Source organism: Platichthys flesus, chromosome 16, assembly GCF_949316205.1.
Source record: "Platichthys flesus chromosome 16, fPlaFle2.1, whole genome shotgun sequence".
Taxonomy (NCBI): domain Eukaryota; kingdom Metazoa; phylum Chordata; class Actinopteri; order Pleuronectiformes; family Pleuronectidae; genus Platichthys; species Platichthys flesus.
The window spans coordinates 5,611,625-5,633,923 of NC_084960.1; the positions used below are offsets into that span (position 1 = coordinate 5,611,625).

Consider the following 22,299-nt stretch of genomic DNA (forward strand, 5'->3'; position numbering starts at 1 on the left):
TCGCCTGCGATGTGAGGGCATTTGCGATGAGGTGTCGGGCGCCCCCTAGTGGCTGCACGCGGCGGTTGCAGCGGAGCTCATTTTGTCTCCAGCGGGAGGAGCTGTCCAGCGGCTCGGTGCTGAAGTGAGTCCGACGCAGCGCTGCACGCCTCATTCAAGGTAACGACACAGCGGCTGGATCGAGACCCTTTTATCACTGTGAAGGCCTGCATGTGTTATAGGAGATGCATGAGGACGGGATGGGGTGGGGGGGCGGTTTGTGTTGACATGAAATGCGGACATTGAGAGAGGCGAGCTGTGCGGGCTGGGGTGGGCTGGTGCGGACTGGGGTTGGCTGGTGCGGACTGGTGCGGGAATAATAGGAGCCATGGATGCTCGAGGCTGCCCAGAGGCGTCTGTTCCCGCGGACGACACAGTATCATCGCCTGGTGTTTGTAATTGAAGCAGAACGAATCCGCTGGAATAAGCCTATTAGGAGAGAGCCCTCCCACCTTCAACACACGCGCTCGCGCGACCAGACGTGCACGCCCCCCAAATCCACTTGGCATGCTCTGTTAATTTCAAATTTGCTCCAATGTTCCAATGCAACATGCACAACTTTTGAACGTATACACAGAATTACTCACGTGATGTTAATATGTTATTATTATCTTTTGCCGCTTTTACAATTTGTCGTGATTCATTTTATATTTTATCTTAAGAACTTTGAAGTGCCTTGAAACCTGCGAAATCAACCTGCCTTGCCTATTATAATATATTAGAATATTATTATTTGTTTCATTATTATAATTACATTCCTCAACCAAGTGCTGGGTATTAGGGCAGGAATTACAATTAAACACAATCAAATAAGATATAAGATATTGTGGTAGAGGTTGATTGGTTTTGGAAATCACAAAGACTCTAGCTCAATAAAGGAAGAAGCTAATATTGTCAGTATTAGCAGCCAAAACTAATAATATAATGACAAATAATAAACTTTATCTGCATAGCACATTTTGAAACACATTTAAAGCAAACAATAAGAATCAATTTACATGTAAATAGAAGAATACACAGAGCTCAGGTCTGGAAATAACCCATGTTACAGATGATAAAAGAGTTAAAACAAAAACAAAAACAAAACATTATAAAAGGATTAACATTATTGGTTTGCCCGGTGGATCTCCCCAGGAAGCTCGTCCCAAAGAGTGGGAGCCCTGACAGAAAAGGCCGGTTCATCTCTGGATAAAAAGTGTAGTGGCAGGTCATCGCATTGGTCAGGAGTTACATAACATTAATGAGTTTGCTCTCTGTAACCAGGAACATCCACTGCTCTGTTTGGGCTGTGCTTTGTGGCCCAGAGGCTCTCGTCTCCATAACATGGTCTGATGTTGAAAAGCCCCCCCCAAAGACGTCTCACTTCGGTTCCTGTTGTGTAAATGAAGAACAAAATCCCACCAATTAAAAACATCACCATCAAGGCGAATAGTGCAAAGTCACCTTTGAAACGTTCAGTAGAAAAATTGTTTTCTGAGATTGCTTTGCAGGTTTTTTCCCCTCCATACTACACATGTATATGCATCTCTGTAATCTCTTCATCTTTTTATGTCTCAGTATTTCAGTGTCCCACCAATCGAAAGGATGCACTGGTCTATGAACACACTACCCTTGCCGCTCTGTGTTGAGCTGGGTGTCCATTCCCTGAGTGGCCTCCTGTGGACTCTCCTGCTCCTGTTTCTGTGGCACTGTTACCGAATGGGCTCCGACCTGCCAATCCCAGGTCACACACACGCCGGAAAGCTTAAGTCAGGCTCAAGGCGGTCCATGATGTCCCGCGGCGGTAGCTGTGCTGGAACAAAGTGCAGCGCACGATCCAAGCTGTCGAGAAGTGATCAAATGACTCCCTTCATTCCGATGGAAACAGAGGAGGACGAGGAGCAGGGACAGGCTTACCTCACCCCCGTGCTGAGTCACGCCTTGTTCCCAGCTCAGGCATCTGCAGAAGCCAAAAAACTATACGCTGCTCTACAAGAGTACGCCAAACGTTACAGTTGGGTGGGCATGGGCCGCATTCACAAGGGCCTCCGTGAGCAGGTACATCTCGTGTATATAGGTTTTTATATTTGATATGTAATGCAATCAATTGCATCGTGGTCCTAGACTGTGTTTTCATGGCAACAATAACTGAATAATGCTTTGCAAAGGTCCTAACATCTTACTGCCCCTGTGAAGGAGTTTATGTTCTCACCCCTGTGTTTATTTGTGTGTAAGCAAAATTACACAACAACAACTAAATTGATTTCTATAAAACTTGGCGGAAGGATGTGTTTTGGGTCTTGGAAGAAACCAATGTTTTTTATCAATCACCTTCATTGCGTGACTTTTTTTCCCAACATTTTTCCTGTTTTCCCAGAGAATAATTCATGGACCTTAATGAAAGAAAAATCATATTTAGGACAAATTTAGGGAGCTGATTTCTATGAGTGTGAGCGGCTTGATTGATTTCAGGGGACTGTTGGGCCTTGGCAGAGGTATGCGCTCTCCTGAGTGCCGTTCTAATATGAAAATGTTGTTATTGGAGGATAAACTGCAGAGAAAGTAAACATTGTCTAGAAATACTCACTCTCCCTTTTCCGTCTTCACTCAAGGTTCAACTAAATGATCACTCTGCTATACAGAAGCCACATCTCTTCTTCCTGCCAGATGTCCCAAGTGTTCCTTTCTTCCCACGTGATGCTCATCGACATGACATTGAGGTCTTGGAAGCCAGCTACCCTGTAATCTTAGCTGAATTCCAAACTGTTTCCCAGCGGGGCGTGGACTCAAAACTAGGTTGGACCAGTCTGGGTCCAAAGGTACAAGATTAAATCTTTGGGGCAACTGTGAGAAAAGAGTAGTCCGAGAAACGTTTCAATCCTTTGTATCAAAATCTTAGGATAGACGCTGCTTTTCAAGTTTCTGAACGACATTACCGATCTAATTTGAATCTAATTGGGATCATTGCCTCTTTCAGGGCCAGGCAGTGTTTCCCTTGTACAGTTCTGGCGTCTGTGTGGCAGGAAACTGCCGCTCTTGTCCCTGCACCTACCGCACACTTCTCTCTCTAAGAACGTTCATAAATAGCAACTCATTGGGATCTGCTGGTTTCTGGCTGCTGGGACCCGGAGCTACGCTGGGGAGTTCGTACGGCCCCACCAACACACGTCTCCGCTGTCATCTGGGTGAGTAAAACAATCACACTTGTTTTGGTTAATCTGCATTTACCTGCATCTGGCTCTTCCAATCAGAACCTGGTGATAGTTTGATAATCATGCAAATACTTCACACAGTATAATGAATGTGTTGCAATGCAGAATCTGCTCCACATTAGAAGGAAATGAACTTTATATGATCACATTACACACATTATATAAATTCAAAACTATAATTTGCCTTTCTTTGACTTGCTAGGAGAACCCTGATCCACTGAAGGGTTTTACTTGACTGATAATTTAAGTGATTACCTGCTACAGGGGTGAGTGCCTTGGCTGTCAAAAGGCTTAATTCATATGCCAGTCACTGCCCATAGAAGGATTATGAGTGCCAAGCACTTTATAACAGAACAGTACATACATATCAGGGCTCCATCAAGGCTATTCATAGTAATTAGTATTATTTATTCAGGTCAGTGTACTGTGGGGCACTTTGGAATTATACTGGTGCAACTAATAAATTGCTGTTTGACGTTAATTCAACTAAAAAGCCCAGAAAAATAAGCCCATGCGACACTAAACCATTGCATAATGTGGTACTTTGTGGGTCAAGGTTCCCCTAAGCCCATTTTTGTGCTATCATCTGTCTGGATATAATCCTCTCAGTTTTAAACACGGACAGGACCGGAGTGCACGCCCTTCTTAGCTGATGGAAAACATGATATTCTGTTTAAAAAAAGATTTCACTTTTGTAGGTCTGCAGACTCCACCGCTGTGTGAGCTGGTGGTGGGAGGGGAGCCGCAGTGCTGGTCAGAGGGCCACTGCCTCCTGGTCGACGACTCGTTTCTCCACACAGTCTCCCACAAGGGTCAGTGAATCCCAAATGCTTTTTAAAAACAGAGTTTACTGTAATTTGTTGTATTTCTGGCCAACTTATTGGTTTAAAAATGTAACAGATAATTGGTCTAATTGTGGTATAGCAAATTAAAGATTTTATCGGTAAATGTTCAGTTTGTAGGTATTAATGCAACCAAGTAAAATGCCCCTCACCTTCCGAGCATGTAAGAGGACATACAGCGATGTTCAAAAGGCCCTCTGTGTTTATCTTGGTTTCTGCAGAAATATGGTCATGCAACATTTAGAGGACTCACTCCCAATAAAAGACTAACTCAGAGGTAATGGAAACACAGCTTTTGTTAAATTTATAGGAACGAAACACATGATCATTTTTATATTTACATTTATATTCCACACACTCGCTTTAATTTCCCTCTGATTTCAGCTCGTACAGCCTCCACCAAGGAGGTTATGTTTACAATGTTGTGTGTTAGAAGCATGTTGATGCAAAAACCACTGAACCGATTTTCTTGAAACTCAGAGGTGGAGGGTATAAATGGGCCACGGAAGGAGCCATTAACTTTTGGAGCCGATAGGATTAAGGGGGCAGATCCAGGAATTATCTTTCACTTTCTTTAACCTTGTGAGATTGGGGCATTCATTTTCTGCAATACAAAGCATTGTTTTACACCATTTCTTGAGTTGCTCCCAAAAGAAGAATCTGAACGACTGCTCATTTTTAACTAACACATTATGGGTCTATTTGTCAAGGTCCCTCAGATGCCGGACCGCGCGTCATTTTGAGCGTGGACCTCTGGCATCCGAATGTGGCTGCAGCCGAGAGACAAGCTTTGGACTTCATGTTCAGCCCCGACTTCTGAGCTTACCCCTGCACTTCCAACAGACAACATCCAGGGGATGCCTTACTTTAGCCCCGGTTGTTGTGGGTCATCTTGCATCTAATTCAGATCGAAGGATCACTGTGTGAGTTTTGCCCTCAGAATTACACAAGCCATTAGCCACGCTTTCAAAAGATGTTGGATTTATGGTCTACACCAGGAAGTGCCACCTGAATGCATTGTTGATGGATGATGTGAGACACTGCTACTGTACATGGTTGACAGTCTGGCTGCAAACTATAAACTGACAGCATTTGAAAGCACAAAGAGATCTAACCTAAGAAGAGCTGATCATATCCTTACTATTTTAAATATTACAGCATATTGACATCATGTAATATGCTAATGAATGCTACTTGCATGAAACCTGTATCTGTCATGATAGTTTGAAGCTGCTGATGCATGCACTAATGCCTTCAGGAGAAGAGGCTATCATTTATTTTGAAATATATATACATTATTAACTCTATGTGTCAACCAAAAAACTGTGAAAAATCTAAATCGAAAATGAAAAATATTTAAATTTATTTTTATTTTCTGAAATGAATGCCAAAAATATATAAAACTTTTGCATACTGTGATTATTATTTCTCTTCCTATTATTCTCTCGGCGGGCACTTACATGTTTCTTTATAAAATGTATATTTTTCTTTGTTTATTATTACAGTCGGTGGGTTTGATGGTGGTATAATTATTACCCAACATGAAAAGATAAGGGTTTTTGTCAATTACATTTTTCTTGGAATCCAAATAAATGGAAAAGCAAATAAATCCATATTGACTCTGTGTAAATATAAATGTCGTGAAAAGGACAGAAAGGAAAAAAATATATACAATGCATAAGTAAAAACAAAAGCTGGATATGTGGATTTACAAATACCAAAAAGGAAATACAGACAATGAATGTAGATAAAGAGCAGAGCTGATTGTTCTGTACGATACAAATTGCAACTTTATGAGGAATTTCATTATTTAAATCTTGTTGAGAAAAATCAAATAAATAAACATTTATTAGGAAATACTGCACAGTTATTATTTGGCTTGTTAAAATAATACAATGAAAACTGATTAAATGTATTTAATTTATTGTTTTGAAAAAGACAACTAATCTTTTAATCTACATTTGTCGTGAAGACAACTTTTGATTTAAACACCCTACAGCATAGAAAGGGGAGAAATGCATTGTGGGTCCCATAGCCCTTTTTTTGCATTACTTTTTCAGTCAGCAGATGAGAATTAGTCTGTCGATTTTTGTCTTATCTGCCATCTGCTCAGATGAGGGTCCCATGATGAGGATTACACCGGCTGAACTAATCCATCACATGAGAGAGATTATTCCTGAGATTGTTTAGTTGTATGTGCTCCATGTCAACGCATGATGTATGATTTGTCCGACACTGGCGCAAAATGAGGTGTGGAGGATTTAAAGAGCGCAAACATAATATTGCTAGGTTTAAATCGTAGCAAATTTATTAATTTAATGAAGCAATATGTCGTTTTATATCTTGTGGTCAAGATACATTTCATTTTTTTCCCAGCAGCTGTCGGTCGTCACCTTGTTCATATTATACATATTCATCACAAAGTCATTGTATCAATTTTTTTTAATATGTTGTTCTTTTATTACGCAACAGCTTTAGCAGCATTAGAGGGATTATTTTCATTTAAAGATGTCACACGAACAGATTGGCCGAAAAATACATTTCTGCTTATTATAACTTCTATTATTATAAATCTGCTTGGTATACACAGTATTTCATTTATCTATGTTTAGTTGAGTTGTGTTTAATAAGACACGTGGCCTATATATGCAGTATAGACGATGTAGGGACAATAATAAATACTCCAGCTAGTACTACAGTAATCAGATATAATCACTAACCACTTTCCTTACGACTGCCCACGATTAATTGTATATTGGAGTATTTGGTTATAAATTACTCAAACGGAGTAATTCTATTTTCATCGACTTGAACTATAAGAGCTAAACTTTGATCATTTAAGATGAATGAACAGGATTACATATGAAGCAGGCGCCTCTAAAATCACAGGAAAATTAACAACAATTCAATAAAAATGGATCCTCTTCATTCCCACGCTGTCTGTCGACCTCATTTCTGCGACATCATTTTCACAAACTCTGCAAAGAGAATGGACACAGTCATCGATGAGCTGAATTTGTGTTGTTTCATAGCAAACTGAGACCAACACATCCGTAGTAAGGAGAACCACACTGCATCAACTGTCTGACGTTTAGCTGCTCATACAATCAAGCCATGTTTTTCTTTTTGAGGACGGACCCAATGATAAGGTTACGGAGTTCAAGAGTAAATAAGTGATCAAACAGATGACCAATGAGTCATTAATAGACCTTTATGTTGGCAGACGTTGAGTATGTCAAATTGCAGGGCCCTGTTACTAGCACACCGAATTAGTTGAATCTGCACGTGACATTAATTCAATTTGTTTTTAATTTATAAAAAATATTTCGAAAATCTCCCCTTTTTGGCTTTAAAGAAGAATGATTCAATTTGTGTGTGTGTTTGTGTGTGTGGACTTTTGGGTTGACTTGTATCTCACCCTCAAAGTCAACTGTTCCATCGCCATTGTTGTCAGCTTCTCTGACCACAGCGTCAATTTCATTCTTGCTGGTCTGTTCGCCCAGTAGCTTCACCATGGCTTGTCTCAGCTCCTCGGACGTGATGCTGCCGTCCCCATCCATATCGAACTGCAAGAGAGGGGGAAGACCTTTTACTGTGTGTTCGTTCAATGTCCACCATGGGGTGCCAAAGACCAAGAAGAGACAGAGGAAAGGTATTTTGAGCTCACCTCTTTGAAAGCGTCTTTCAGTTCCTTCAGCCCAATCATCCCGGCAGTTTCAGCCAGAAGCTTTGGGGTCATTAGTTCCACAAAATCCTCAAAGTCCACCCGTCCCCCCACTGTGATAAGAAGGAAAATCAAATTAATATAACTAGGGTTATTAGCAGGGAGAAAACAAAGCTCACTCCAGCCATTCCTACTCTCTGTTTTAAATTATCGATTTGTAATATGTGAATTGGGTGAAACACACGTGAGGTTCTGTCGGGTTAGTTTACATTTACAGGTTCACAGCTGTGTGATAAAATGGGTTTTTGCTTTAAGTGTATTTCAACTGCTGACATACAGTGAGCCGACAGATCACATTTTCACGTTACTGTTCGTTCGCCCTCGTTTTCCTGTGAGATAGAAAATGCAAAATAAAAGGGCTCAGGGGACGTGGAGCCTGTGAGACGTGTTTCCTGAAACATGCAGAATAAAAGACGCACCTGGCCATTTGCATGTGCAGCAATGTGCCACATCAACATGATGAATGTATTTTTAATTGATATTAAAGCAAAAGTATGAATCTTTAAGGATTTTTCTCAATACAAATCTAGAGTGATGTGTTTATTTTATTCATAAACATCATTTGCTATCATGATATACAGTTAAAAACATATCTCGTTAATTTAGTTGCTGTTTTTTTCTTTATCTCATCACAGGACATTACTCACGATTCATGTTGATATTCTGGCTCAGTTCTATCAGCTCCATCTCCGTGGGCATGTAACCCATGGTTCTCATCAGGTTGCCCAGGTCTTTACAGCTGATGAAACCGTCCTTGTCTTTGTCAAACTCCACAAAAGCTTCACGCAACTCTAGAGAGCACAGACACACAGGGAAACTGAGAATGGTATGTGACTAAGCTTTGAAAGGGTCAAATATGTACACAGTACTTTTTAATAATTTTGATGAAAACAATTACCTTCTATCTCGTCTTTCGTCAAAGCTCTTGTCTGCAAAGCAATGATACAAATGTGAAATGACAAAAAAATCTAATATATCTATGTGTAACTATTGTATCCACACAATATAGATATAAAAAAATACCACAGTAGAAAGTGAAATCAAATCATGACATACAGGCTAGTGTTCCATATCAGTGGGATTATGTGTGTGTGGGTATGTATTTAACATATAATTGTCCATTAAGTTTTTAAACATTTAGAATGAATGAGTGCTTAGACCTGTTAAGACTGCAAAGGAGTGTAAAAAAGAAGTTTGACTCAGGCAAAATAAATGTAATGAAGTGTTAAAAGTTCTCATGTCTTTCTATACATAGTGTCTAATTCGGGAATATTACAACATGATTGTTCTACAGTAGTTTTATTTCAGTTTCATTAAGATTACATATTCAAATTTACATTAATGAAATATCGCACTGTGCTATATTTAACTGATGTCGTGTGATGTGCTTAATTGTACTTTGTTCTATTGCTCCCCTATTTTCACTTTCATCCTACAAACTGTTGATCTTTAAATGACATTCCACAACGTACCAGCAGCATCAACACATTTTTAATCAATTGTTTTTTATTCTGATCCTTCAGGTTGGATAAATATGACATTTTACATGAATCAGCCCAAAGCTACTGATGAGCACTTATGAAATTAAAGGAGTATTTTGTATAGTTTTTGGAATCAAGAATGGAATTAATCTCTAACTATATGATATTTGTGCAAATATAACATCTGTAAATGTTTTACATAAAGGATTGATACTTTCAGGTTGACTGGTCTGAGATTTGTCTCTTAAATCCACACTGAAAGTCGTTTTTTAAATCTAGTAAGTATCTTGTCTGGTTGACCTCAGACCACATGTACACTTTACATATTTCAGTATCACTTCTGCAGAGATTTCCTAAAAATGCAAATTAATCATCTTGCAAATATAACGCAAGAGACAAGAGCAAAACTATTTGTGTTTGTGTTTTGCGTGATACTGATCTTTGCACTCAGGAACAAAGCACAGAAAGTGATGCTCAGTGCCAAAGCAGCTGCCTAATGCATCATTTAAAAGTTTGCCCTCCCACCCTTACTCCCGAATGACCCTAGGCTTTTAAGCTGCTTTTGTCATTACCTTAAAATAACACCATGCGAGTATGAACATAAAAAAATACAACATAACAAGTGAAAGTAATATTTATATTCCTGGTTTCGGAATAAGAAAAAGAACATAAGAATAAGAATAAGAACTCATTTGAAGCTTAAAAATCTCCCGAGCTAAAGACACGTCAACAATATAAAAACTACCAGGACAAATAAAACTGCAGAGTAGAACAATAACAGCACATTGACTTACTCTCCTCGGTGCTCCTTTGAGAAAGATGCAGGCTTGTTTAACACTCATGATGGCGGCCTTCGTCGAGATCCCGAGCAACTTGTGTTCGTGAAGTCCCTTCTCGAGGAAAATATTAAACTCACTGTGCAATATTTTACTGAATCATTTGGTCTCTGTTTGTGGTGCAAGCGTGTGTGTGTGTGTAACTCGTGACCAGTGGTGATCTGTGTATGCCAGAGAGGCGGGATGAGTCTCGTATGGATTATCTCCGCAGCTTTGGTCTAGAAACACAGAGATAGGCTTAATGCTGCACATATACAGAATTTTATATATGTCAAAGGTTATGGTTATTTTGAGAAGCATGTTTAAAAACAAACAACAAATGTGTCTCAATGTAATGAATACATTTTACAGCAATAAGAATTGTAATAATACGACTCTGTTTAGCAAGGATAAAAATAGATGTATCACCACATTTAGTAGATTTCAGCCTTTATTCATATGGAAAAAATAATATTGAATAAATCCGTGTTTCTTACTGTTTCCCATGTGTTGACTCCACTTATCTTTTACATGATGCTAACGAGTAAATGACACACACGCACACACACACACGCACACACACACACACACACACAGCTGTTTTACGATGATAAAAAAAAAACCAAAGATTTGATTATTAAAGAATGGCCGCAGCAGCTTTCTTCACTGTATACTTTTCTGAGATGACACATCAGCTGCCATTACATAACCATACATGCTTGTGCAAAATTAAAGGTTTAGTGCAACCTAAGACGATATGCTCCAAAGTGCACGCAAGCATTACATTTGCATTCGAAACCAGTGGATGCATTGCATGAGAGGATGAAATAAATGAGCACATGACCAGTTTATCACACTAAAGCAGCATTTCCAGTGTAAATTCATCTGAGATGTAATGGCTCTGCTGGGGCCGTATGTGGTGCATGTAAACAGGATCAGCACGAGCAGCATTTCATGTTAATTCCATGAAATCACTTTCATTTGGTTTTTACATAACAGCATCGATTCTGTTCTATATGTACTCGACATACAGGCGGCTCAAATTCACCACATTAAATAGAGACACATCTTTCCTGCTACTTACGAGAATTGTTGTTACAATAAATCTTAAAGAGACTGGAATTTGACACAGAGTTATACGATTTTTAAAATTGGAAAATATTGAAAATAATGAATTGCCTCATAGGTTTTGTCTATTTAAAGAAACTGGCATCAAATAGGCCTTATAGAACTGAGTTACAGTGGGTAACAAAGGCTGGAAAATGATGTAGAGATTTTAACGCATAGAAAAAGCCCGGCGTCATAATTGTGCCTAAAGATTCCAAATTAAAACGTAGCCGAGCGGGATTAAAGTGGCGTTAAAGGCTCTGCTGAGATAATTCTGTCTGCTTTGCGTCCACCAGCTGTGTGATACTGATGCAAACTCTCTTTCAGACGTCCCCAATGATCTATGTGAAAGTGGAGCAGCTGAGGAAGTGTTGTTAAATAACGTTTAGAAAAAGGACATACAAACATACAGAGACATAATTCTTAATTTAACAATTTTCATCAATTTCCAAACTTAGTTTTCATTAAATCTAAAGTGTTATGCAGATCATGTTTGTCAGGGGAACCAGTGCTGGAAAAAAAAGTATGGAATCATATGTTATGATATATTATATATTTATTTGAATTATATTCGAGCCAAAAAAATTATGTTTGTCCCTCCCTTGTAAAATCCTGAATGCAAATTAATACTTTTCAGAGGGTATACTTCAGTCCTCCCAACACCTGGCCGTACTCCCATTAAGTGTGAAGCCACTGTGGTCTCAGCTTAAGTCTGAAGAAGATGGACAAACTGTCTGTTCTGCATTTCCACTCCTCAAAGAAATACATATACATTTACTTCCTTCACCAGCCCTCTCTTTTTTTTTTTTAAATCTCTGGCTGTTTTTTCAGGTTTGAGTGGCCAGGCCCTGGAGTCCATTCCCTCTACTGCGGTGCTGAAAACACCCCGAGAAGCACTGAGTCTTTCCTGCAAGGGAACTGGATTTGATTTCAGTCAATATGGAATGCACTGGATCAGACAACCTGCAGGAAAAGCACTGGAGTGGCTAGGGCTTATTTACTATGATGCAAGCAAAACACAATACACTAGCAGTCTTCAAGGACGTATAGAAATAACCAGAGATAACAGCAACAGCGCTGTGCATCTGAAACTGTCCAACCTAAAGCTGGAGGACTCTGCTGTGTATTACTGCGCCAGAGACACACTCTGGTTGGAGAGAGCGGAGACGCTGTACAATAACTTCAAAACAAGTATGTTACAGGGGCAGATCCGACACGACACCTCATTAAGGCCACTGTTAGACACCGTACTTGCAACGTAGGAAGAAAAACACACACTGAAAGTACCAGCTGAGGTTGTGGTTTTGAGACTTCCTACATTTTTTTGTTTTTGCTTTTCTGCACAAGCAGTAGTTAATAATATTCCCACAGGTTATTTCGAAGGCGGGTGTAAAGCACTTTCTGTTATATCTGCCAAACGATGAAATTACTTTCACTAAGTATTGATCCAAAGTTCACCAATCGCACACATAATGAATAAAAGAAAAACATAAAACAGTATCGGAGGAAGTAATCAAATATTTGATATACTTGAGTATTCAGTAAGTAAGTTCTTTCTGTTAAAGCAACTTGAAGATGATTCTGCTGAAATCCTGTCATTTTATTTAATGGCTGAATTTTGATGGTGTACAAATCCAGTTCAGGACCAATTCCCTTCTCGTTATTAATTTATTTAAATATTTAAAAAAATGTCACAATTAAAAGCAGAGCACTGTAAAAATGTAATTGAATAAAAAGTTAAGATATATGCTGATATATGTAGTGGGCCTAAAGTGAAAACTACTTGAAAATGAATCTATTTAAGATACATGAAAGATTTACGTCATTGTCATAAAGTTAGCTAACCCTAACCCTAATAACTGTTTGATGAGTGTGTTAAAATACAGAAATTAGGTCTCAGAGGGAAGCAAACATGTGGCTGGAAGGGGGCTGTTGAAATCAAGAAAGCCAGATTTGAACTTTATACACACTATGCCTGCAGGCGGCTTTTTACATATGCATGCTTCTTTTCATTCACTTGTACTTTGCATGAAATATCAAAAGCGGATTTAATGACTGTCTCTGTATAACAATCAGACGTAAACTAACTCCATGCCACCTTTACAAATACACAGATGTAAAGTAAAGATTACTGAGGATTGAGACAAATATACTTATGAATAACACAAACTGCAACCTATCAGCCTTTATAGCTTGTCAGTGTCTGTCTCTATGCAAAGTGAACTTCCTCAAAGTCTGTTATAAAGACTTGATGTCGTGCCGTCAGCTGCAGCAGAAGAAGAGAGTTCCCCATCGGATATCAATCAATACCGACCATGTTTTGTGTAGCTGTGCTGCTGCTGCTGGCTGCTGGACACTGTGAGTCCCACTGAGGAAACATGGACACATCTCACTCACTGTCCACTGAGATTAAACTGACTCAATATTCACCAAGTTTTCCCTCTGCAGGTGTGAAGTGTGAAACTTTGACGCAGCCAGCCTCTGTGACTGTGCAGCCAGGTCAACCTCTGACCATCAGCTGCCAGGTCTCTTATTCTGTCAGCAGCTACTGGACACATTGGATCAGACAGCCTGCAGGAAAAGGACTGGAGTGGATTGGAAGAAGAGCTGGAGGGAGCACAAACTATAAAGATTCACTAAAGAACAAGTTCAGTATCGAATTAGACTCTTCCAGCAACACAGTGACTCTAAAGGGACAGAACGTGCAGCCTGGAGACACTGCTGTGTATTACTGTGCCAGTAACACACAATGATACAAACCATCAGCCGACCTGAACAAAAACCCCTCAGTGCCTGAACACTAGTTACATGAAGCCACCAGAGGAGGAGCCCAAAGACTACTGGTGATTTCAGACCAGTTCACTGTTACTGTAAAGAGGAATCAGACATAAGTCATTTAATCATTTAACAGTAACTATTTATAGCACTTTTAATACCCTGACATCCCAGTGACTGAAATGTCAGCATGTATAATTTAATAGTATGATAATAAATAATACAAAAATACAAGAAATTGTGTTTTCTGATGGTCTAAAAATCCACTAGTTACTCTGAGATGTCTTTTCTTTACAAAACTAATGAACATAAGATAATAAAGTTTATCTGATTTGTCAGAAGAAGAAATTGACAAATTACCTTAATCTCCTTTCATTTGTAACTAACAGAGACAAATTATATACCACACACAAGTAAAATATATTCATATAAACATTTCTATCACTTTTTAGTTGTGCATTTTTCTTTGAGGAGAAGGAGTTAATGCAAATCTCTGATATCTTTCATCTCTACAAATGCTTTTAAAATGATCAGACCTGATTATTTAGTAGCTTTTCTAATCCTGTCGATTGCATGGGATGGTAAGAACAGCAACTGCTTTGCTTATGGAACTTCAGTTAAAGTCAACATGACTGTGTTTCAGTATCTAACAAGTTGTTTGAATTACTCTAAGTACTGACAGGCAAACACTGACTGAGTCTGGACCGGCGGTTAAAGGGCCTGGAGATTCCCAACACACTGACCTGCACATATTAAGGGTTTAATGGTGATTACTGGGACGCTTGGATCAGGCAGGCTGCTGGAAAAGGCCTAGAGTGGTTTGCTACTATCAGTAGCTATTATCAGTGGTGGCAGCAGCAATACCTATTACTCTCAGTCAGTCTGCGGCCGGTTCACCATGTCCAGAGACAACAGCAAAAAAGCAGGTTTCCAGACGACCTGGAAAAGTGGCCGTGAATAACATACTGTACGTCTCCACTACTGTTTCAGAATGTAACAACTTTTGTTAGCCGCTGGAAATGCGAGTGGCAACACCGCCATCTCACAGGACATTATGACCACTATCATTTTCACAGTAGCGCTTCAAATGCAAAGTGTTGAAGCACCACAGACAGCAGCTAACCCAAAGACAACAACCAAATAATGAAAGGTCAAAGACCGACATGAGCATCAGTGAGCCGTTTCAACAGTGGAGAGACCATTGGGAGAAGCCTTGTGCACTGTGCTGCGGGCTGCGGCATCCATACACCAGTGCATTACATACCTAGAGCAGGCAGCAACCAGTCAGGAACACTGGTGGTGTGGCAGAAACAGAACAGTCTGACTGTCTTCCCCTGAAGAAACAGACAGTCAGACAGTGACACGGCTGATTCTGTTCGTTATATCAACAGTTGTTCCCCTGAATCAGTTAGCCCACCTTAAATGATGGTCTGGTAAAAAGAGGCTACAGCAGACTCACTTAATTTCCTGTCTGTCGACTGACCAACAGGCTGAATCATGAAAACTAGATCTGCATACAGTCACGTATAGAAACAGAGAGTAGGTTCAACTTGCCATATACTGCTGACAATGAGACTGTGCATTGATACCATTTCATTTGATCTATTTGACTTTGATCGAGATTTTTGTTACAGCAGGACTTCAGTATTTTACATGTTCCTCTGCTGTTGTGGTTTATGGGAAAAAAACAGTTTCAAGTTCCCTCTCAGACCTGTAGAGGGAGGTCTATGCAAACTCTTCCCTCCTTATAACACCAGTAACTGTCAGAACACACGGACCGGCTAATACACAACTTTAATCACATGTCAAAGAACTACAGTGTCTGTCAGAGAATGGAAAACACACTTGTCTGGGGTTTATTATTTGTAGTTACTGTTCATGGTGAGAAAATCAATCCTGCTTTACTTATTTTGTAACTTGTCTAACGTGTGGTTTACAAGTTTGCTAGATAATGTTCATCATTTCTTTACTTACAGGAGTTCGGAGTGAGATCAAACTGAACCAGTCTCCATCGCAGGTGAAAACACCTGGAGGGACGGTGAAGATGTCATGTGTCATATCAGTGTACTCCATGACATCCCACTATATAGGCTGGATACGGCAGAGGCCGGGGGAAGCTTTGGTGTGGATCGGGCGGATGAACACAGGTTCAAACTCTGCCAGCTATGGCAGCTCCTTTCAAAACCGTTTCATCATGACTGAGGATGTTTCCAGCAGCACTCAGTTCCTTCAGGTCGAGAGTCTGAAAGCAGAAGATGCTGCTGTTTACTACTGTGCTTGAGACCCACAGTGACTCAGGCCAGTGGAGCTGCTGAACAAAAACCTCCAGAGACCACAAGTAGCAATGAGATCTCAGTAACATCTGTTTTCTCACAATCATTAAGTCCCTAACACACGTTACACACCTTTTTACAGAAGTTATAATTATATATAGTATATCAAATTTAATCATTTTTTGTTGTTGTCTTCATTATTTTGTTCCAAACTGTCAAAAGTCATAAATATGGCATTTGCCATTCGACACTAAATGACAAGTGATCCTGACCAGGTAGAAATCTAATCAACGAGTTAATGGTTTCATTCGTTGTTGAACATGAAGAAGGCAGATGAAGATCTTTGCCTCTGAGTTTCATGATGACTTGACTGAAAAGTTTCCTAAAGTCTTAAGTTATTTTGACAACAGAAGTTGACTTAACTTTGAAGTTCAAATGAAAAATGTAACTCTTTCAACACATGTGCATGTGCAGTATTATTCAACCCCCCAGATTCAGTACTTTGTTGCGCATCCTCTAGCTTTTATAACTTCTAAAAAATGTTTTCGGTAAGTGCGGACAAGCTTCTTACATCTCTCGATTGGAATCTTTGCCCATTTTTCAAGTGCAAAAGCCTCTAGATCAGTGATGTTTGATGGCTTCCATGCTGCAACTGCCTTCTTTAAATCCCACCAAAGATTTTCAATCAAATTTGAATCTGGTGACTGTGAAAGGACGAGATCGCGGGTACAAGCGGCCGAGATGAGTTTTCTCAGAAGGGTGGCTGGCGTCTCCCTTAGGGATAGGGTGAGAAGCTCAGTCATCCGTGAGGAACTCGGATTAGAGCCGCTGCTCCTTTACTTAGAAAGGAGTCAGCTGAGGTGGTTCGGGCATCTGGTAAGGATGCCCACTGGACGCCTTCCTCGGGAGGTGTTTCAGGCACGTCCAGTGGGGAGGAGACCTCGGGGAAGACCCAGGACTAGGTGGAGAGATTATATCTCAACACTAGCCTGGGAACGCCTCGGGATCCCCCCGTCAGAGCTGGTCAATGTGGCCCAGGAAAGGGAAGTCTGGGGCCCCCTGCTTGAGCTGCTCCCCCCGCGACCCGACCCCGGATAAGCGGATGACGATGAGGATGAGGAGGACTGTGAATGCCACTCCAGGACGTTCCAGGATCTTTTACTCAACCAAGCTTTGGTGGATTTGGAGATTTTGCTTTGGATTATTGTCTTGCTGGAAAGTTCAATGATCACCAAGGTCCAATTTGTCAACAGAAGGAATCACATTCCTCTTTAAACTGGCCTGGTATTTCTGTGAATCCATGATGCCATGTACACAATAACGATTGCTAGTTCCTGCCGCAGAAAAACAGCCCAATATCATCTTTGACCAACCTCCATGCTGGACTGTGGGGATGGTATTCATCTGGTAATAAGCCTGTCCTTTCACACGCCAGACATACCACTGGTCCATACGTTCAAACAGTTCCAGTTTGGTTTCATCAGTCCATAGAACTGTCACCCAAAACTCTGTAGGCTTATCCAAATTCTTCCTGGCATATTCTAGTCGACTTTTGATGTTGCTTGTGGTCAAGAGCTGAGTGCGTCTTCGAGCCGGCCATTAAGTCCTTTATTATTCAGTGCACGTCTTATAGTTGCCACTGCAGCACTTGTACCAGCCTTCATCAGGTCATCCTGTAGGTGTCTTGTAGTCACACAGGGGTTTAACTGAGTTGTTCTGACTAAGTTGCTAAGGGTCCTTGATGAAATGCTGGGCTTTCTTCCACGGCCAGGCATCTTTGAAGCTGCTCCATCAGTTGTAAACTTCCTTATAATGTTACCAATTGTGTCTCTTGGAATATAATTTTTTGGGGAATTCTTCTTCTACCCAAGGCCTTTCAGGTGTGATGAAATAATCTCCTCTCTCAGCTTTTGTGGAAGCTCCTTTGTCTTTCCCATGATTGCAACTCACCTTGAATACCTCCATGGGTGGGTTTTATATATGCATCCCAGCTGAAGCAAATGAAGGATCAGTATAGAGTTCCCAAAGGCTTAATAATGTTTCAACTCAACTTTAGGAGTTGAAAACTGTCAGAGAGCTTTAAAAACAAAAATTTTATATAGGGATTGAATAATTGTGACATGGCTATCTTAACAAAATATACTGCCACACACAAATACTACATCATGCATTTTCCGTGTTGATTTTCTGTATCACTCAACTCATAAAGAAGGAATCCGAAGCAGAATCTTGATCAAAGAACAAGATTCTGTCTACTTTAATTGATAAATCCTTAAAATCTTTGGGGGGTTGAATATTTCTGATTGCAACTGTATTTGTGATACAAAATCATCACCCAAAAAATCCTTTCATTAATTTTCATCTTTTCCAAATGATCTCTTCTGCACTTGAATGTATCCATTGATATATGATACATCAATAATTGTTTCCAGCATGCACAAGCTTAAAGGCAGGGTAATCTCTTCATAGTGAATTATAAACCCTTCAAACTCAACCACCCACTGGTTAAGAGTGAAATGTGAATATGTTAAAGTCCCTAAAACATGACAGACAGAGACTGTTTAAAACCAGGGTCACAATGAAGACCTTACAGTGAACATACACTAACTAACACAAAATCTATTTAATAAAACTATGTAGAAAAGGTGACAGTTAATCTAATACGTTCATTTTACTACCACACAGTGTCAGTTTTTTCAGTGTACACTTACAAACGAAATTGCTTACAGTTAACTGTTTACTGTGAAAGCAAAGCTAATGGTTTAATCAGCCTTACAATGTGATTTCAATGTGTTCAAATTGATTAAATAATTAGATAAAAACACATCATTTTTCATAGTAAGCAGAGGTGATTCCCTGTCATGTTTTCCCAGAGCTGATCTAATAATACTGATCAGCCTATTCTATTCTATTACCCCCAGTGACACCATCACTGATGATTCGTATATTTGATTCTATGCAAACTCAGAGACCTTCCTTGTTACTCAACTATAAAAACTTCCCAACAGACTGACACGGGAGTTGACAGCACGTCAGATTCACCATTAACCATGTTTCCTGTAGCTGTGCTGCCTCTGTTGGCAGCTGGGTCATGTGAGTCTGCCTGGATTTGTCATAGAGTCACCACTTTTTCTTTTGCAGGACAACTTAATGATTTATGACAAAACATTCTTCTTTTAACAGATGTGAAGTGTGAAACTTTGACGCAGTCACAGCCTCTGTGACTGTGCAGCCAGGTCAAACTCTGACCATCAGCTGCCAGGTCTCTTATTCTGTTAGCAGCTACTACACAGCTTGGATCAGACAGCCTGCAGGAAAAGGACTGGAGTGGATTGGGAGAAAATATACAGGAGGTTCATCCTATAAAGATTCACTGAAGAACAAGTTCAGTATCGAATTAGCCACTTCCAGCAACACAGTTACTCTAAAGGGACAGAACGTGCAGCCTGGAGACACTGCTGTGTATTACTGTGCCAGAGACACACAATGATACAAACCATCAGCCGACCTGAACAAAAACCCCTCAGTGCCTGAACACTAGTTACATGAAGCCACCAGAGGAGGAGCCCAAAGACTACTGGTGATTTCAGACCAGTTCACTGTTACTGTAAAGAGGAATCAGTCCGTTTCATGAAGGTTTTATAATTGCATGAACTCTTTTCATCAGTTCACTCATTCCTTCTGCATAACATGTCAAAAAATCTCCCACCTTGCTCAAGAGCAGCAGAATCTCCACTTCTTAAATCCAAGAATGTTGCAGAACTTGATCAAATCATGTATATGAGCTTTATCCATCCATTTATCCCCTTTCGGCACACACTTATATTCTATTATATAAGTTATGGCATCATTATGTGAAACGTTTTTACAATGTTAGACTTTAAGCTAGAGAGTCTCCTTCTGAATTCAACCTTACAAATTAAAAAGACCCAGAGATAATTAAACTCCTTCATTTGGTGAAGAATCTCCGTCCCAACCCAAAGAATGATTTTGTGGTTTTCTAGCAGAGAACCATTTCCTCAGAGTTAAAGGTGCTGACCGTCATCACAGCTGCAATCCATCCCAGAACACATGCAGGTCACAATCTGATGAAGTGAACAGAACCATATAATCTGCAAATAGAAAAGAGGAAGTTCTAAGTCTCCCAAACTGGACACATTCTTCCCTCCTGCTGCATCTTGAACTCATGTGATTCACAAGCAGGGCTGATGAAGAGGGACCTTTTGTTACGGTTTGAGGGAGGAGATGGACCCAGGGATGCAGAGGTTGCAAACAAAAAGGTATTAAATATCAAAAGAGTCTTTAAACAAGACAAAAATAAACATTAACACTAACTGGTAAACTTCTGGCGACAAGGCGCACGGAGTACAAGGAACGAGGAGAAGCTGGTCCAGACAGCAAGAACAGACAAACCATATCTCATGACGTGTGGACACGAGTAGGAGAAACAACTAGTACAAACCGACAAAGGGCTTGGGGAAGACAGAGGCTTAAATAGAGACACAGAGGGAAGGCAGGAGCAATTAACCACAGGTGAAACACATGAGGACTGGGAAGACAATCACCGAAAGGAAGTGAAGATAGGAACCACACACAAGGGACAGATACTACAAAATAAAACAGGAAACAGAAAATACACTGATGAGACTGAAATTAACAAACTTAAATGACAGGACGTCACACCTTTGCCTGAAGGTCAATGCTCAATTTGAGTTCCTCCCAGTACAAAGAAGACATAATTATCACTTCATATTATACAAGGACGGGATTGCTCGAAGAAATGTCCCTAGAATCTGTATTCACATTGATAATGGTAAATTTGTCTCAATCAATAATTATTGCATTTCTGAAAAGTCACAACAATACATATGTGCCTTAATTGTTTACTGTAAAAGCAAAGCTAACAGTTTAATCAGCCTTACAATGTGATTTCAATGTGTAAAACTTGAGTAAATAATGAGATCAAACTTCATCATATTTTATAGTAAGCAGACGTGATTCCCTGTCATGTTTTCCCAGAGCTGATCTAATAACAGTGAGCAGCCTATTCTATTCTATTACCCCCAATGACACCATCACTGATGATTCGTATATTTGATTCTATGCAAACTCAGAGACCTTCCTTGTTACTCAACTATAAAAACTTCCCAACAGACTGACAGGGGAGTTGACGGCACGTCAGATTCACCATTAACCATGTTTCCTGTAGCTGTGCTGCTGCTGTTGGCAGCTGGATCATGTGAGTCTCCCTGGATTTGTCATAGAGTCACCACTTTTTCTTTTGCAGGACAACTTAATGATTTATGACAAAACATTCTTCTTTTAACAGATGTGAAGTGTCAAACTTTGACGCAGCCAGCCTCTGTGACTGTGCAGCCAGGTCAAACTCTGACCATCAGCTGCCAGGTCTCTTATTCCATCAGCAGCTACTGGACAGCTTGGATCAGACAGCCTGCAGGAAAAGGACTGGAGTGGATTGGAATGGAACGTAGTGGACAAAGCAAATACTATAAAGATTCACTAAAGAACAAGTTCAATATGGAATTAGCCACTTCCAGCAATACAGTGACTCTAAAGGGACAGAACATGCAGCCTGGAGACACTGCTGTGTATTACTGTGCCAGAGACACACAATGATACAAACCATCAGCCGACCTGAACAAAAACCCCTCAGTGCCTGAACACTAGTTACATGAAGCCACCAGAGGAGGAGCCCAAAGACTACTGCTGATTTCAGACCAGTTCACTGTTGCTGTAAAGAGGAATCAGACATGGGTCATAACGTTATTTGAAACTAACTATTTATACCACTTTAATACTTTGACATCACAGTGATTGACATGTCATTGTGTATAATTTTAGTTTATGATAAATAATTAAAAAAATACAAGAAAATGTGTTTTCTGATGGTCTCAGGATCTATTAGTTACTCAGAGATTATTTGTTTTATAAAAGTGATATAAACATTATAAAGAAAATAAAGTTTCAGTGATTTTTTAGAAGGAAAAATTACAATTGTTGACAAATTACCAAAATCTACTTTTATTTGTAA

General features: G+C 39.9%; 2 protein-coding genes and 2 gene segments (V, D, J or C); 3 read left to right on the forward strand and 1 right to left on the reverse strand.

The window, feature by feature from the left end:
- Positions 1-80: 80 nt before the first annotated feature.
- asphd1 (aspartate beta-hydroxylase domain containing 1) lies at positions 81-5,833 on the forward strand. Its single transcript, XM_062408683.1, has 6 exons — positions 81-159; positions 1,597-2,076; positions 2,631-2,837; positions 2,996-3,203; positions 3,929-4,042; positions 4,783-5,833. Exons 2-6 carry the CDS (start codon positions 1,624-1,626, stop codon positions 4,890-4,892), a joined length of 1,092 nt encoding a protein of 363 aa, XP_062264667.1. The 5' UTR covers positions 81-159; positions 1,597-1,623; the 3' UTR covers positions 4,893-5,833.
- Positions 5,834-6,532: 699 nt separating this feature from the next.
- Positions 6,533-10,308, reverse strand: cabp5b (calcium binding protein 5b). Its single transcript, XM_062408685.1, has 6 exons — positions 10,072-10,308; positions 8,695-8,725; positions 8,444-8,587; positions 7,740-7,849; positions 7,491-7,638; positions 6,533-7,050 (listed from the first exon to the last, which is right to left on the reverse strand). The coding sequence occupies exons 1-6, from the start codon at positions 10,117-10,119 to the stop codon at positions 7,022-7,024; spliced, it is 510 nt and encodes a 169-aa protein (XP_062264669.1). The 5' UTR covers positions 10,120-10,308; the 3' UTR covers positions 6,533-7,021.
- A 3,105-nt stretch (positions 10,309-13,413) lies between these two features.
- LOC133970644 (probable non-functional immunoglobulin heavy variable 3-38-3) lies at positions 13,414-14,180 on the forward strand. The segment is given in 2 exon segments: positions 13,414-13,557; positions 13,648-14,180. Coding segments are annotated over 2 exon segments (348 nt in total).
- A 957-nt stretch (positions 14,181-15,137) lies between these two features.
- LOC133970950 (immunoglobulin heavy variable 1-46-like) lies at positions 15,138-16,255 on the forward strand. The segment is given in 2 exon segments: positions 15,138-15,147; positions 15,951-16,255. Coding segments are annotated over 2 exon segments (315 nt in total).
- The last annotated feature ends 6,044 nt before the right edge of the window (positions 16,256-22,299 follow it).